At 46.0% G+C, this 14,786-nt stretch overlaps 1 protein-coding gene across 2 annotated transcripts in view; it reads left to right on the top strand.

Annotated features, from left to right (window-relative positions):
* Positions 1-1,706: 1,706 nt before the first annotated feature.
* The window catches only part of Znf618 (zinc finger protein 618), a 174,274-nt gene continuing 161,194 nt past the window's right edge, over positions 1,707-14,786 (top strand). The window contains exon 1 of one of the 2 annotated variants that reach the window (XM_050121782.1): positions 1,707-1,847. Coding sequence is in view for 1 of the 2 variants with exons in the window: in XM_050121781.1 (XP_049977738.1) it covers positions 1,815-1,847 (33 nt within the window). In the remaining variant the exon portion in view is untranslated. The remainder of the gene's footprint in view (positions 1,848-14,786) is intronic. The other variant, XM_050121781.1, reaches the window with a different exon arrangement.

The raw sequence follows: 14,786 nt of genomic DNA, 5'->3' as shown, positions 1-14,786 counted from the left end.
CCACTCCCTCCCCCTCCCCCAATAAAGTCCCCCTCCCTCGTCAGCCCAAAGAGCAATCAGGGTTCCCTGCCCTGTGGGAAGTCCAAGGACCACCCACCTCCATCCAGGTCTAGTAGGTGAGCATCCAAACTGCCTAGGCTCCCACAAAGCCAATATGTGCAGTAGGATCAAAAACCCATTGCCATTGTTCTTGAGTTCTTAGTAGTCCTCATTGTCCGCTATGTTAAGCGAGACTGGTTTTATCCCAGGCTTTTTCAGACCCAGGCCAGCTGGCCTTGGTGAGTTCCCTATAGAACATCCCCATTGTCTCAGTGTGTGGGTGCACCCCTCGCGGTCCTGAGTTCCTTGCTCGTGCTCTCTCTCCTTCTGCTCCTGATTTGGACCTTGAGATTTCAGTCCGGTGCTCGCTCAAAGGCCCAGAACTCGCTCAAAGGCCCAGAAAATATTTTTAACAAAATTATGGCAGTTTGCTTTTTAAACATGAAAAACCCTACACATGTCTCCTTAAGGTGGAGTCAGGAAAAGCAACCGTTTACAACCCTTAATTTCTACACACGCGTGTGTGTGTGCACACACAAAACAAAACAAAACGAAAAAATCAAAATCAAATCAAGCAACCAAACAAAAACATACCCCTATTGTTCTCTCAAGGGAAGGGTAAGGAATGTGTTGGTTCCTTTCTAGTCTGATAGATGGCAATTCTTCAACTTTTAATTCTAGCACTCACCCGGTTGTGGGAAAAAATCTAGGGCTTTCTCTACATAGGCCAGGCCTTTCTGTTTTATTATTTTAAAATCTATTTTGGGGAGTGGGAGGACAAAAACAAAACACATAAACTCTCTTAAATCTTCCTAAGTCATAAGGAGGAAGGAAACTCCTAAAGAAAGAAAAAGTTTGTATTTTTGTAATTTAGGATTTTTCAAAAAACCAACCCCTTCACCTTTCAGTTAAAGTAAGGGCCTTTACTCAAAATTTTCTTTTTTTAAATTGGAGGAGGGGCTGACCCTTGTTCAACCTTCCACCTCTCTTTTTACCATAGGGCCAGTTTCTGAGCTTTTTTTTTTCTTAAATGATTTTAAGTTTTTTTGGCAGAGGAGGGTAAAAGAGTCCTTCACTGCCATTACACAGAACAGAGGCTCCCCAAATAGTAAATTAAAAATCAGACTTGCTGGGGGAAGGGAGAGTCCCCCCTGGCCCTCAGTTCTCAAATTTATGGGGAGGGGGTAAGGAAAGCCTGGGCTATCCGGATATTCCCAGGAAGCCTTCCAATTGCGCTCTTCGAAACTTTTATTTTAAAATTCAATCTGATTTTGGGGGTGGGGGTTCTGGGGAGGGGAGAGGCGTTCCCCTTAACCCCTTCTGTGCCAACAGAGGCCGCTCCCCAAAACTTTTCGGTGCCCCCACCCCCGCCCCACGCGAGCAGATGCCCCGCGCACGGGGCTGGCGCTGGAAAGTTTGGGGGGCCAGCGGCGGCGCGGGGGCCCGGAGGCTTTGTGTGCGGCGCGGGGCGGCGCGGAGGCCGGCGGCGGAGGCCGAGGAGAGGCTGGGGGCCGGCGGCTGCTCGGAGGCCGGCGGGGGCGGTGCGGGGCGCGGCGCGGCGCGGCGGGCGCGGGCCGGCGGGGCGATCTGCGGTCCCCGCGGCGGTCCCCCCGGCGCCCCCGGCCCCCGCCCCCCGGCCCGCGCGGGGCGGGCGGAGGAGGGAGCGGCGGCGGCGGAGGCGGCGGCGGCAGTGGTGGCAGCGGCATTGTGCGCGCGGCGCAGCCCGGCCCGGGAGGAGCAGGACGCGCTGGGGCCGCCTCCTCCCGCACGGACCGATGAGCCAGCCGGGCGGCGCGGCGGCTCCGCAGGTAACGCGGGACCGGGGCCGGGGCGGGGGCCGCGGCAGCCCCGCAGCTTGTCGAGCGCGGTCGCCGGCTGGGGGCTCGGGAGCGGGGCCGGGCGGCCGGGGTGCGGGAGCGGCCCCCCTGGGGCGCTGCGGGGTGCGGGCGGCGCGGGGGCGGCGGCCGGGGCTGACGGGGATCCAGCACCGGGCGCCCCCCGCAGCCCCCTGCTCGGACCGGAGCCCAGAAACAAAGCGACGAGAGCACGGAGCAGCCATTGCAGTTTGGACAATTCAGATTTTGCGAAAATGCAACCTTCTTCCAGCTCTCCCCCTCCCCCGAAATTTGCAATTTCCCCCCTGACCCGCTCTGCTCTCAGGGTCCCTGGCGACTCCCCGCTTCCACCACAGGAGAGCTTTTCTTCCAGGTCCCCATCTTTGCAACAATCTTTTTTTTTAAAGGCCATATTTCCTTCTTTCAATTTTTTTTCTAAATTTTCTTCAAACGGTAGTTTTTTTCCCATTAAAACGACGCCACCTAGAGGATACTATTTTGTAAATAATAAAAAAAGAAATTAAAATTGAAAAGAAATATTTTTTATTTCTTATTTTTTTCAAAGTTTCCTCTACAAGGCAGTGGAGGGGGGAAAAGATTCTTTTTTTCTATCTTTTTTGCAATGAAAATTTTCACTTTGATCCTTGAAGGAACATGGAGACAATTTTTATTTCTGAAGCTAAATCCAGATAATATGTAAATGAAAATTAAGCTGGAATTTGAATGAATTCAATTCTTGAAGTGGAGAAAGCAGAAATACTCCTTAAAAGCAAAGACAGTTTAGGAACCCAAGTCATTTTAGTTTGAGGGGGGAAAAACTACCTGGAATGGGGAAAGGAGGGAGATCGTTCAGTTTGGGAAAAGCAGGGAGAATTGGCTTTTTGAAGCAATTAGAAATTGTGTTTCATTGTATTTGTGCCTTGTTTTGTTCGGTCGACAAAAATGACTGATTTTACCTTTTGTCAGTCTTCAAAGTTTTTCCATTTCCAAGAAAGAAGCATTTAGAAGAGAAAATGATCCTAAAATGTTGGCTTTGGACACACCCAAGAATTGTAGCTTGATTTTTTTTCATTTACATTTTACTGCTTTTAACTCCTAAGAGTCTAAGAAAAACAGGAACTGGAAAAGTTAGAGTGAAATCCTGCCTGCCTTTTTTCTGGTTTTTGTTAGTGTGTGTGTGTGTGTGTGTGTGTGTGTGTGTGTGTGTGTATGTGTGTGTGTGTGTGTGTTTTGCTTTGATGGAATAATTATGGCTGTTTCCTGATTTTGTTTGCTGCAAGGTCTAAGCATTTCTTGTTTTGTTTATTTATCTAGAAAATGTCAGGGACCTTTTCTTGAGCAATATTCAGTGGGGAAAAATGTCAATTTATATATTGTACGAACTGAGTAGCCCACAGATTTGTCGGAGAGGCCGCCATTAAAATAAGATATGCATAATTAACATTATTATGAAAAACTACAGTGGATTCACAGAAACCCATTTTTTATGACACGCAAGTGACTCAATTGATGAAGATAAGGATTAAACAAATCCTTGTTAAAGAGAATTTCTCCTTCTTAATCTTGTTCATTTTCCCTACTAGAATATTATTATTATTTTAAAATTTGTATTGGCTTCAGGTTTCTTTGTGATGTGGATTTGGAAGTTTATTAATATTTTGTATTTTTCATATTTTTTATTACCTTCAAAGGAGAAGAAATTTATTAGCCTTGATCATTTGGAGTGTGTGTGTATGTGTGTGTGTGTGTGTGTGTGTGTTGGGGGGTAACAACAATAACAAAAAACACAAATTTTACTGATCCAGCAAGAAAAAAAGATGAAAGAGAATGGCAAAGAGATGAAAATTCTGATTTGTATCCATCTTCCCTGGGAAACACACTTTACTGAAGAAATAGGCTAAAACACCAACTCAGCTATTTCTAGCAACAAAATTTATTATTTTCTTTGAAAGAAAAACTAATGAGAATACACACAAAAGCCAAACCAGAGATGCTTGCCTTTGGAATGTGAAGTCATTTTACAAACAGGATTTTATGAGTCAATGGAGGTGAAACAAAAAAGAAAAAAAAATTCAAATGACAAATATTGACTGGATTGAAAAATAAGATTTCTGCTCTGAGACGGAGGGAAATTTGTGATAAATTAAATTAGAGTCTGATTGGATGTGCTGAGAAAAAAATAGAAGTTCAAAATTTTCAGTCCAAAAGGCGTATGTTGGTAGCAATTGGGGGGATCATGTAGGACCTAAAGTGGGAGCTGGGGCGGGTTACCTGGGGCGGGCTACCTGGGGCGGGCTACCTGGGGCGGAGATGGACTACCCTGGACCCAGGATCAATAGCCAGCGAGTCTTGGTGACCTGGCAGTCCTAGTCCAGGCCTGGTCAACCTTGTCTTATGGTGATCAGGCTTCCGAAGGGCTCCTAATTCTGTGACAGGAATAAATGGATTTAACAGTGGCACAGTTTTGACAGTCCCATCACCGCCATTGCATTTTAATTTTAATTTATTTTTTATTTTTGTCACAAAATCCTTCAAGGCTGACTGGCCACATTCTGACATATTTGGAATGAGTTTTTTTTTTTTTTTCGCCCCCGTTAAGTAGCATAGTTAAAATAATATTTTTCCATTGAATTATTTAGGACAGTGTCTTTACGGTCAAGGAATTCTGGAAGGTCAGGAGTTCTGGAAGCCTTGTGAGGTCATGGGCTCAAGTTTAGCAGGGCTGGAGGAGGACTGAAGTCGGGACAGTTGGATGGTAAGGGCATCGGAGGAAAAGTCCGGGCTGAAGATAACAAGTTATCTCTAGTGCAAAGGAATGAGAATCTTTCTGCTCATCCTTTTGTGCAGCCTGCAGTGGGCCAAGCCACTCAGATTCCTGCAGTCCTCTGATGAACATTTTGTTTTGTGTCCTATAGTTATGGCATTTGCTCTGTTGACCTCCCCCTACAGAACTGGTCATTCTCATCATGTTCCCTGTGAAGGAAATAGAAAAAAAAGAGGGGCAAGCTGGTCCTCGTGGGGGCGGGGTTAGCTTTCTTTGTTTCTCTTGGTGTCACTGAGGTGTGAGCTGACCTGGGCCTCATCTCTCTGCTTCTACTCTCTCAGATGATTCGTGGCCACAAATGGATATAGGAGCTATTTTTATTAGTTCATGACTGTTTATCATGCTCATATAATATTGGCCAAAAGATTTGGCAAACTGGACTTGTGGGGTGGTGATGTGATGATGTCCTGGGTTATTTTGGTGAAAGATAATTTATACTTGCTCTCACAGTGGAGAGTCTTATTACTTAATGTTTTGCTTTTCTGCCCAAGGAGATTTTTTTTTCTAATAAGGTTTGAAATTTCAAGGACTAGACTTATAGTTTGACCTGGACCAAGCTAGGAAAAACAGCTTCCTTATACTTTGAGCTGTGCACAAGGCTTGCTTTTGCAGAACAACAAAAGACACGTGGCCTGTGGCTTGTGCCATTTGGGAACGGTTGTGAACTGTCCCAAGGTCAGACACAGTTTCTTCACTACCTTTGCCTCAGCCCTTGGTCCGCTCTCTCCACTGACCTCAGAATCCTTCTTCTTCGTGGGTGATGAGAACTTTCTCGTCCATTTGACTGGGTATAGACAGTCTGGCTTTTCATGGGTGTAGGGAATTCTCAGTACTTTCACTCTGTAGACTTTCACGACAGTTTGTGTCTCCTTTGTGGTTCCCGGAAGTGGCTTTGTAGGTTACTCAGGGCTAGCTCTCCCAAAGCCTTGATGATGGCCTTGGACAAATCACTCCTTCCTGTAGAGCTGGGCTTGTGAGGCGAGCACAGTAGACAAGTTACATGATGGGGTGCCTTGCTTTGGAGCCTCTCCTGGAATTCACTCTTGTAGACCAGGCTGACCGTGAACTCACAGAGATCCACCTGCCTCTGCCTCCTGAGTGCTGGGATTAAAAATGTGTTGCCACCATTGCCCGGCTCCTGATTCTGACTCTTAAGGAGTTAGCTGTAACTGCTTCATCATAGTGTAGAGAAAGCTGCTGAGGCCACATCTGGACTCCCATATTCTGGTGGCCAAATGACATGCATAGAGCTCTGAATGACTAGATCTCAGTTAGACTTAGAATCACTGTTTGTGGAAGAGTTGTAGAGTCCCTTGGTAAAGCAGTCCGCGTTAGAGAAGGGAAGAAAGAGAACACTGGGACAGAGCATAGAGCTACTTCATGCAATGTACAGGCAGCGTCTCCTGAAACAGACTTACCCGGGAGGATGTCTGCGTGTGACAGGAAGTTCATCTCTGCCCACCTGAAGGTGTTGAGCTAGATGGACTCCCTTTAGAGTAGCTGCCCTGGGCCACCTGCTTTATTCCTGTTTGAATGGCTTTTCAGCCACCTGTGAGTTCTTGGCTGTGGACATCAGGAGGCACATCCCAGCTTGCTGGCCTTGGAGGGACATTTGGGCAGGGGCTGTGTCCTCATGCTGGAGAGGTGATGGGGTGGTGTGGAGCTCTGTCTGCTGGCTCAGTGGCTCTCATGTTGCTTTCATTTCCTACTTCTTGTAAGTTTTCCAGAGAAGTCTTTTTGGAGTAGCCCCTATTGGGGCTATATTTATGCTTTAATCACTCTGGAAGTTTGTGGTTTTTTTGTTGTGTGTGTGTGTGTGTGTGTGTGTGTGTGTGTGTACGACTTCCTGAATTGCTGCCCTCATCATCTCGTTCTTTAAACATGTAGTTTAAAGTCAGAGTAGTGTGGTCTAACAGGAATAGAATTCAGACCACAAGTTGAAGCCACATATGTAGTTTCGCATTCTTTAGCAATCTATTAAAGACTACAAAGAAACAGGTGACATTGATTTGGTAAAATGTGTTTTAACCCTGAATTTGAACAGCGCCACCATTTTGACCCACCATCAATATAGAAAGTAATTAACGTGGCAGCAGTGGTTGTGGGAGGGAGCATGATATTGGAAATCTGTGAGCACCCCCTCAGTGGTGACTCCCAGCTCTGACTGGCAGCCTTGCTTTCTGCGTTAAGTACTGATGTGTGGCCAGTGACCCATGGTGGACAGCACAGGGCCAGACAGACCCACATTTTGTCTGGGTGTTGTTCAGGTTAGCCTCAGAGGGCTAGCAATAGCCTTCAACTCCCGTGGCTTCATTGCTGGGACTTCCTCCCAATTTGAGCATTTCAGCTTCTTGCGGCAAGTCAGTCAGTCCATGCAGCTCGCCTGTGTCAGAGTGGTCCACACCTCTGCGCACCCAACTGAAAATGACAGTGGCTGGGGGGGGGGGGGGGGGGGGGGGGGGGGGGGGGGGGGGGGGGGGGGGGGGGGGGGGGGGGGGGGGGGGGGGGGGGGGGGGGGGGGTGAAGCTGAGCCCTGCATGAAGAGGACAGTCATTGGAGTTGGGGTTTAAATAAAATGTTGTCTGAAAGAGATATGAAGGGGAGGGGTGAGAGGAGAGGAAAGAGCTAAGGGGGTGTCAAAGAAATTCATTTCTTAAGTGAAAAGGCCATCAGGAAGTTACTTCAAGTCAGGTGCTACCTCAGATGTTCAGAAAGCTTCTGATGAAAACGTGGGAAGCTAGGACCAGAGTCTGATATCCAGCCTCACTGTGGAGTCACTTTTTGTTTTGGGGCTACAGCTTCTGCATGTGGAGAAGGGGGTGGATAGTTACCCTGACCTTGAAGGGGACTTCCTGATGAGATGAGCAGCTGAGGGAGAACACCAGGCCGTGTGGGCTCCTTAGAGGGCAGCCAGTGTATGCTACTTGACACTTGGTCAAGGGACAGTGGGTCTCCATTTGGGCAGACTGGGTCTCACTGACACTGCTTAAACTAGGTCAGGAAACCTGGAGCTTTTCTTTAATAGGTGGGTAGTATTCTCTCTCTCTCTCTCTCTCTCTCTCTCTCTCTCTCTCTCTCTCTCTCACACACACACACACACACACACACACACACACACCTTTTTAGGTGAGGCTTTTTTTATCAGTGTTCTCTGCACTCTTGTTCAGGGAAACTGAGTGTTTCCTGGTCTGGTCCTTTCAAAGCCAGTGGCCTAGTCTTTAAAGAGGTGTCTGGAGTTTCTGCCTTCCTCTCTGTGCCAGAGCAGCTGAGACCCTTGGGAAGGATCCTCTTCGGCAGCTGGAGTTAAGTTTCTCTCCTCGTGCTCCCTCAACTCTGTGGATTGGAGCCTGAGCTGGCCATTTACACATCTGTTTTTCCAGCCAGCTGGAGACTTCCTTAAGGCTAGAGATCATGGCTTATTCATCTTGGGGTCTGGCACAGAGCAGAAGCTCAGTAAATATTTGATGACTTAATTTGGCTTTTGGAAGTAGCTCAGCTGGAATTGAGTCCAGTGAGGAGTGGATGACCAATTTGGTTTTGGATATTTGGTCCAAACTGGTGTCTTTGTAGGGAGCAGTGTTCTCTTACGATTGGCTCTTAATCGAAACAGTCAAACAGAACCCTCAGCAGGGTAGGGAGTGAGCTTACTTTGACTTTACGTGCCTTGGAGATTTTAAAAATCCCTTTGACCACATTACTGCTCCCCCCATTTGTGTGTGTGTGTGTGTGTGTTTGTATGTGTACAGATGTGTGACCTGTAAGTGTGTACGTAGAGGCCAGAGGTCTGCGTCAGGTCTCTTTTCCCAGAACTCTCTGCCTTCTTTTTTGAGTTAGCGTTTCTCCTTGAACCTGGAGCTCACAGTTGAGCCCGAGCCCAGGACTCTCCCCAGGAGGTTCCGAGTGTAAGCTGCTGCTCCTAGCTTTGACGTGGATTTCTGATTGAACTTGGAACTTCGTGCTTGCACAGGGAGCTTTCTACCCCTAGGGCAGCTCCCCAGTCCTATCGCATTTCTCCGTGTGTGTGTGTGTGTGTGTGTGTGTGTGTGTGTGTGTGTGGAGTCAGGTTGACATCGCTATTCTTAGTTGTTCTCAATTGTATTTATTGACTTTTTTGGAGATAGGGTCTCTCACTAAACGAGGAACTCTCGCATTCGGCTAACTTGGCTGGCCTGGATCTTTCGTGGGTTACAGGCATGTACCATCATATTTGGCTGTTTTTTCTTGAAAACAACTTGTGTTCTGGGGGTTGAACTCCAGCACCTCCTGGAAGTGATTCGCCAGCTGTGCGTGTGTTTGCTTGAGAAGAGAGTCCCAGCTACTTGCCACGGGGCTGTTTGCCGAACATTGGACACAAGGGCCCTCAGACTCCAACTGGCTGTGTGATTTGATACCCAGCCAGCCTCATCTTGGGTTCAGTTCTGTGTTGCAGATGCCAAACTTCAACTAAAATTAATGAGGGAAAACTGAGATTATTGTTTGTTTGCTTAATTTCTTCTGTTTTATATGAAACTTCATCATTTTCACAGTTTGTGCCCAAGTTCAGTAAGGGGATGGGAGTCTCAGTTTGAGGTTGATCACGTGTCTTCAAGTTCACTTCCACTTCCGTATTTCATGTGTGTGAATGTGTGTGCATGTGCGTATGCAGGCCCATGTTGCTTTTCCGCCTTGTTTCTTGAGAAGCAAGTGGCTTTACTCCAATGTGTGGAGTTTTATGTGGGTTCTGGGGATGTGAGCTTAGGCCCTCGTTTGTGTGCACCAAGCACTTGACCCACCGAGCCATCTCCTCAGTGCGCGCGTCTTCCTGTTTCTGAGTTAAGGAGGTGCATCCAAGTGCTTCTCACAAATGAGTTGTCTAGCTCCTGGTAGGGTATGCTGTGACCCAAACTCCTCTGTAGTCCCTTGCTTTGTCTGGGCTTGGCATCCATGCAGAGAGGATAGTGTTTTCCTAGAGACGTCTCTGGAATTCTGACCTCAGATCCCTTCTTGCTATGTCTTTGGGCAGGTTGCCATCTTTTTGCTATGACCTTCTCTAAACAGTGCCAACAACCTATGGTGTTTCCTTCTCTGTAGCTAGAGATGAGCTGTCCTCCCCGTTGCAGAACACCAGTGTGACATTTTTAAGGACTGATGGATAGACAGAACTGGAGGGGCAAGGCTTAGTCCCTGCTCTGCTGCACCACTCGATCATTTGGGGATCTTAACCAAGCTCTTTCATTTCCTTATCTGAAATGTGGGATGACAGTATTGATGATGGCGATGCTTATGGTTGTGAGATGTGAGGAAAACCTTTGTAGTAGACAAGAGCCTTTCTATCACCACGGTGCTGCTTTCTGCTTCCTAATTCAGGCACGGTAAAAAGGCAACACACATTCTGCTGCTTCCCTTGCATGCCTGTGGCAGACATTACTAATCAATCATGGCCTTCTTCTGTCCCCTTGACTCCACTCAGTGTGCTTCTCAGTCACTCGAGTTTAGCATGAGACATGAGCCAGTTTGTCTTTCCTGATCTAATTTTTTTTTATCCGGCCCCTGACATACAGAGGAATGGAGGCTGGACAAGGAAGGTGGAGTGACTTGTCCCTAAACTCAGTAAGTAAGCAGAAGTAGGATTCAAAGTCTCAGATTTCTTCACTTCACAGTGAGCGCTTTTCCTGCAATCTGCACATACCCTGTGTTAAAGGGAATTAAAGCTAATTTGGTCCTGAGAAATAGCCAGAGAATCTTGACTCCTCCTTTCCTTGTTATAATTAGACACCCTTGGGGCTGTCATCAGAGCTGGGCTGGATGGCCTGCTTCTCAGCCCAGACCAAGAGACTGATCAGATTTCAAAGGGAGGGTGCTGGGGGGCATGGTTATGGCTGGAGAGGGTGTCCCTCCCTCACCGATACAGTACAGATCACAGGGGAATGGCTGGCCCTGGAGATCTGGAATGTGGTGTGACATTCTTGTTTATATACCGAGACAGAGGATGCCTTATACCTTCTGTGTTTTAATTTCTACATCTGGGAAATGGGCTGGTAAGAATACTTTACAAGAAGGAACTAAGATGACATTCTTGAAATGATTTTTTTTTTAAAGTTTTTTGAAACAGGGTTTCACTGTGTAGCCCTGCCTATCCCGGAACTCACTCTGTAGACCAGGCTGGCCTCAAATTCACAAAGATCCGCCTGTCTCTGTCTCCCAAGTCTGCTGGGATTAAAGGCGTGGGCTTTGGTGTGCCTCTTAACATCTGAGAGTCCGAGGTGCTCAGACGCTGCAAGGATGTGGAGGAACGCACTGGTGATGACTCTGTTCTGATCTTAACCAGGGAGGGAGGAAGAACGAGGTGAAGATGGTATTGAGTTGACAGAAAAATGATATAAATATTTTGGTTGACAAAGCAGAATGGAGCCTCATATGAGCTAGAGAGGATCAGTGGAGGCGGGTGATGCCAGGCTCCTGTGGGCTGTGGACACGCAGGAGCATCACTGTGAAGGGAGTGGGTACCAGCCCTGGGCCTGGACAAGGCCAGGGAGGAGTGAAGCCTGGCAGGTCCCCTGTGGGTAAGAGGCCTGGTGGCCTTTGGCCAGTCCCTGGCTTTCAGCTCATCCTGTCCTAAGTCAGAAACTGTTCTGGCTTCATGTTCTGGATGTTATTATCCGAGACAGCTCTTGCCTGAGGAGCTGACCACACATCTTTCAGCTCTGAGCCCTGGTGTACAAATCCCCATCTGCCCCAGTGTTTTTCTAGAAAACCAGAGGAGTGAGGGCGGGGATTTTTTGTTGGATACATCTTGCGAGGAATTTGTGTTAGGCTTTATTTTGAGCTGAGTTCTGTGAGCCAGCGTGATGTAAGCAGGACTCTTGGAATGGCCAGAGAAGACATGAAGACATAGTTGGACAGTGGGGATTTTTTTCTTTGAATTTCATCAACTGGGAGAAATAACTATCAAACTTTAAGTGTGTTTATGTGGTGTTTCTTCCAGTAGATGCTGGGAAAACAGAGACTGAAAGTGATTCAAAGCAAAACTGAAACTGAATTGGAATGAGGCCCCGGGAGGGAAACTTCCGTGGGTGCCATTAGTGTTAGGTGGAGTTTGCTGTGTATCTGGCCTCCTTTCTGAGTCTATACCAGGACAGCTCACGGTGATGGTCTGAGCTCCTGCCATCTAGTGTATTCTAAAGACCTCCAGCTGACATGTGGATATTAGTAGATCCACATCAGGTTTAAAGACTTGTGAGAAAAGGTTCGACTGATGTCACTTAAAGCAAGTAACATTGGTGACAGGTTGAGACAATTTTCTACATTGGTTTAATTAAGATATACTCTTAAGGTTAATTCTCCGTTCTCCTTTCAGTTTACTTATTTATATCTGTACTTTTGTGTCTGTGCAAGTGTGTGTGTGTGAGGGGGGAGGGAGGGAGACACACATAAAGATCAGAGATCAGTTCTAGGTATCTGCAGGCCCTGTCCATCTTGTGATTTGAGAGGAGATCCTTCTTTGCGACATGCAGCTCACCAGTTAGGCTAGGCTGGCTAGGCAGTGAGCCTGAGGATCCTCTGGATCCATCTTCCAGTGCTGGGATTACAGACTGATACCCCCACACTTGACTTTTTCTGTGGGTGTTGGGAGGTAAACTCAAGACCTTGTACAGCAAGCACTTTACTGGGTGAGCCCCCTCCCTGCTTTCTTTCTTTCTTTCTTTCTTTCTTTCTTTCTTTCTTTCTTTCTTTCATTCATTCAAAAAAAGTAACATATCTACTAGGATCCTTGAAATGACCCCTGTGGCTCAGATTACATTTCTACTGGCTAGTGTTGACCCAAGTCACCTATTTCCACTCCCTCTGTGCTTGAGAAGTAAAACCTGAGAGAGTGAGAGCGAGCCTTACCTAGGGTTGTCACATAGCAGCTTTCTGAGTGAGCCGGACAGCATTCAGGACTCAAGTCCTGGTGGAGACTAAAGATGATGTGGATGGGGACGTAGGGCTATAATTGAGTGGGAAATAGATCAGGCCCTGGGAACTTCGCAGAGCGCTGTGCTTACAGAAAGCAAAAAATTATAGACAGAAGTTTCTGTCCCACCTGGTCCTACAGCCATTCAGCCCACAAAGAAACACACCTATACTAATTACAAACTGTTTGATCTGTTAGCTCAGGCTTATTACTAACTAGCTCTTAAAATTTCAGTCAACCCATAATTCTTATCTTACCATGTGGCTTGGTACCTTTTCTCATTAAGGCATTCTTATCTTGCTTCCTCTGTGTCTGGCTGACAACTATGTCTCTGCCTTTTCTCTTCCCAGAATCCTTCTAGTCTGGTCACCCTCCCTATACTTCCTGCCTGAGTACTGGCCAATCATCATTTTTTAATTATTTTTTTATTGATATTTATTGAGCTCTACATTTTTCTCTGCTCCTTCCCTGCCTCTTCCCTCCCCACTTCAACCCTCCCCCAAGGTCCCCATGCTCCCAATTTACTCAAGAGCTCGTCTTTTTCTACTTTCTACTTCTCATGTAGATTAGATCTCTTAGTGTCCTCATTGTTGTCTAAGTTCTCTGGGATTGTGGTTTGTAGGCTTGCTTTCTTTGCTTTATGTTTAAAAAACACCTATGAGTAAGTACATATGATAATTGTCTTTCTGTGTCTGGGTTACCTTACTCAAAATAATGTTTTCTAGCTCGATCCATTTTCCTGCGAAATTCAAGATGTCATTATATTTTTCTGCTGTGCATACTCCATTGTGGAAATGTACCACATTTTCTTTATTCATTCTTTAGTCAAGGGCATTTAGGTTGTTTCCAAACAAATCTGCTATGAACATAGGTGAGCACATGTCCTTGTGGCACGATTGAGCATCCTTTGGATATATACCCAAAAGTGGTATTACTGGGTCTTGAGGAAGGTTGTTTCCTAATTTTTTGAGAAATTGCCACACTGACATCCAAAGGGATTGTACCAGCTTGCTCTCGCACCAGCAATGCAGAAGTGTTCCCTTTACCCCACAACCTCTCCAGCATAAGTTGTCATCAGTGTTTTTGATCTTGGCCATTCTTACAGGTGTAAAATAGAATCTCAGATTTGTTTTGATTTGTATTTCTCTGATGACTAATGATGTTGAACATTTCCTTAAGTGTCTTTCAGCCATTTTAGATTCCTCTGTGGAGCATTCTCTGTTTAGGTCTGTACTCCATTTTTTTAATTGGATTATTTGTTCTTTTGGTGTCCAATTTCTTGAGTTTTTTGTATTTTGTAGATCAGACCTCTGTCTGATGTGGGGTTAGTGAAGATCTTTTCTCATTCTGTAGGCTGTCGTTTTGTCTTGTTGACAGTGTCCTTTGCTTTACAGAAGCTTTTCAGTTTGAGGAGGTCTCATTTATTAATAGTTTCTCTCAGTGTCTGTGCTGCTGGGGTTATATTTAGGAAGTGGTTCCCTGTGCCAATGCGTTCAAGTGTACTTCCCACTTTCTCTTCTATGAGGTTCAGTGTGGCTGGGTTTATGTTGAGGTCTTTGATCCATTTGGACTTGAGTTTTGTTCATGGTGATAGATATGGGTCTATTTTCATTCTTCTACATGTTGATATCCAGTTATGTCAGCACCACCTGTTAAATATGCTTTCTTTTTCCCATTTGATATTTTTTGCTTCTTTGTCAAAAATCAGGTGTTTTGAAGATGTGTGGATTGATATCTGGGTCTTATGTTCTTTTCTATTGGTCTTTCCATTGGTCTTTTCTATTATGTTCTTTCCATTGGTCTTTCTGTCTGTTTTTATTCTAATACCAGGCTGTTTTCAGTACTGTAGCTCTGTAGTAGAGTTTGAAGTCAGGGATTGTGATGCCTCCAGAAGTTCCTTTATTGTACAGGATTGTTTTGGCTATCCTGGATTTTTTGCTTTTCCTTATGAAGTTGAGTACTGTTCTTTTGAGGTCTTTGAAGAAATTTGCTGGGATTTTGATGGGCCTTGCTGAATCTTCCAATCATCATTTTATTAAACCAATATGAACGACAAATCTTTACAGTGTACAAGAACATTATCCGCAGCAAGAAATAGATTGGTAATTTAGAGGGAAGAGTTAATGTCCCATTCTGCTTACCAAGGCTTCTAAAC

The sequence above is a fragment of the Alexandromys fortis genome, unplaced genomic scaffold (genome assembly GCF_014885135.2).
Source record: "Alexandromys fortis isolate MF-2015 unplaced genomic scaffold, M_Fortis_MF-2015_v1.1 scaffold_183, whole genome shotgun sequence".
NCBI lineage: Eukaryota > Metazoa > Chordata > Mammalia > Rodentia > Cricetidae > Alexandromys > Alexandromys fortis.
This window is presented reverse-complemented; position numbering and strand designations above follow the sequence as displayed.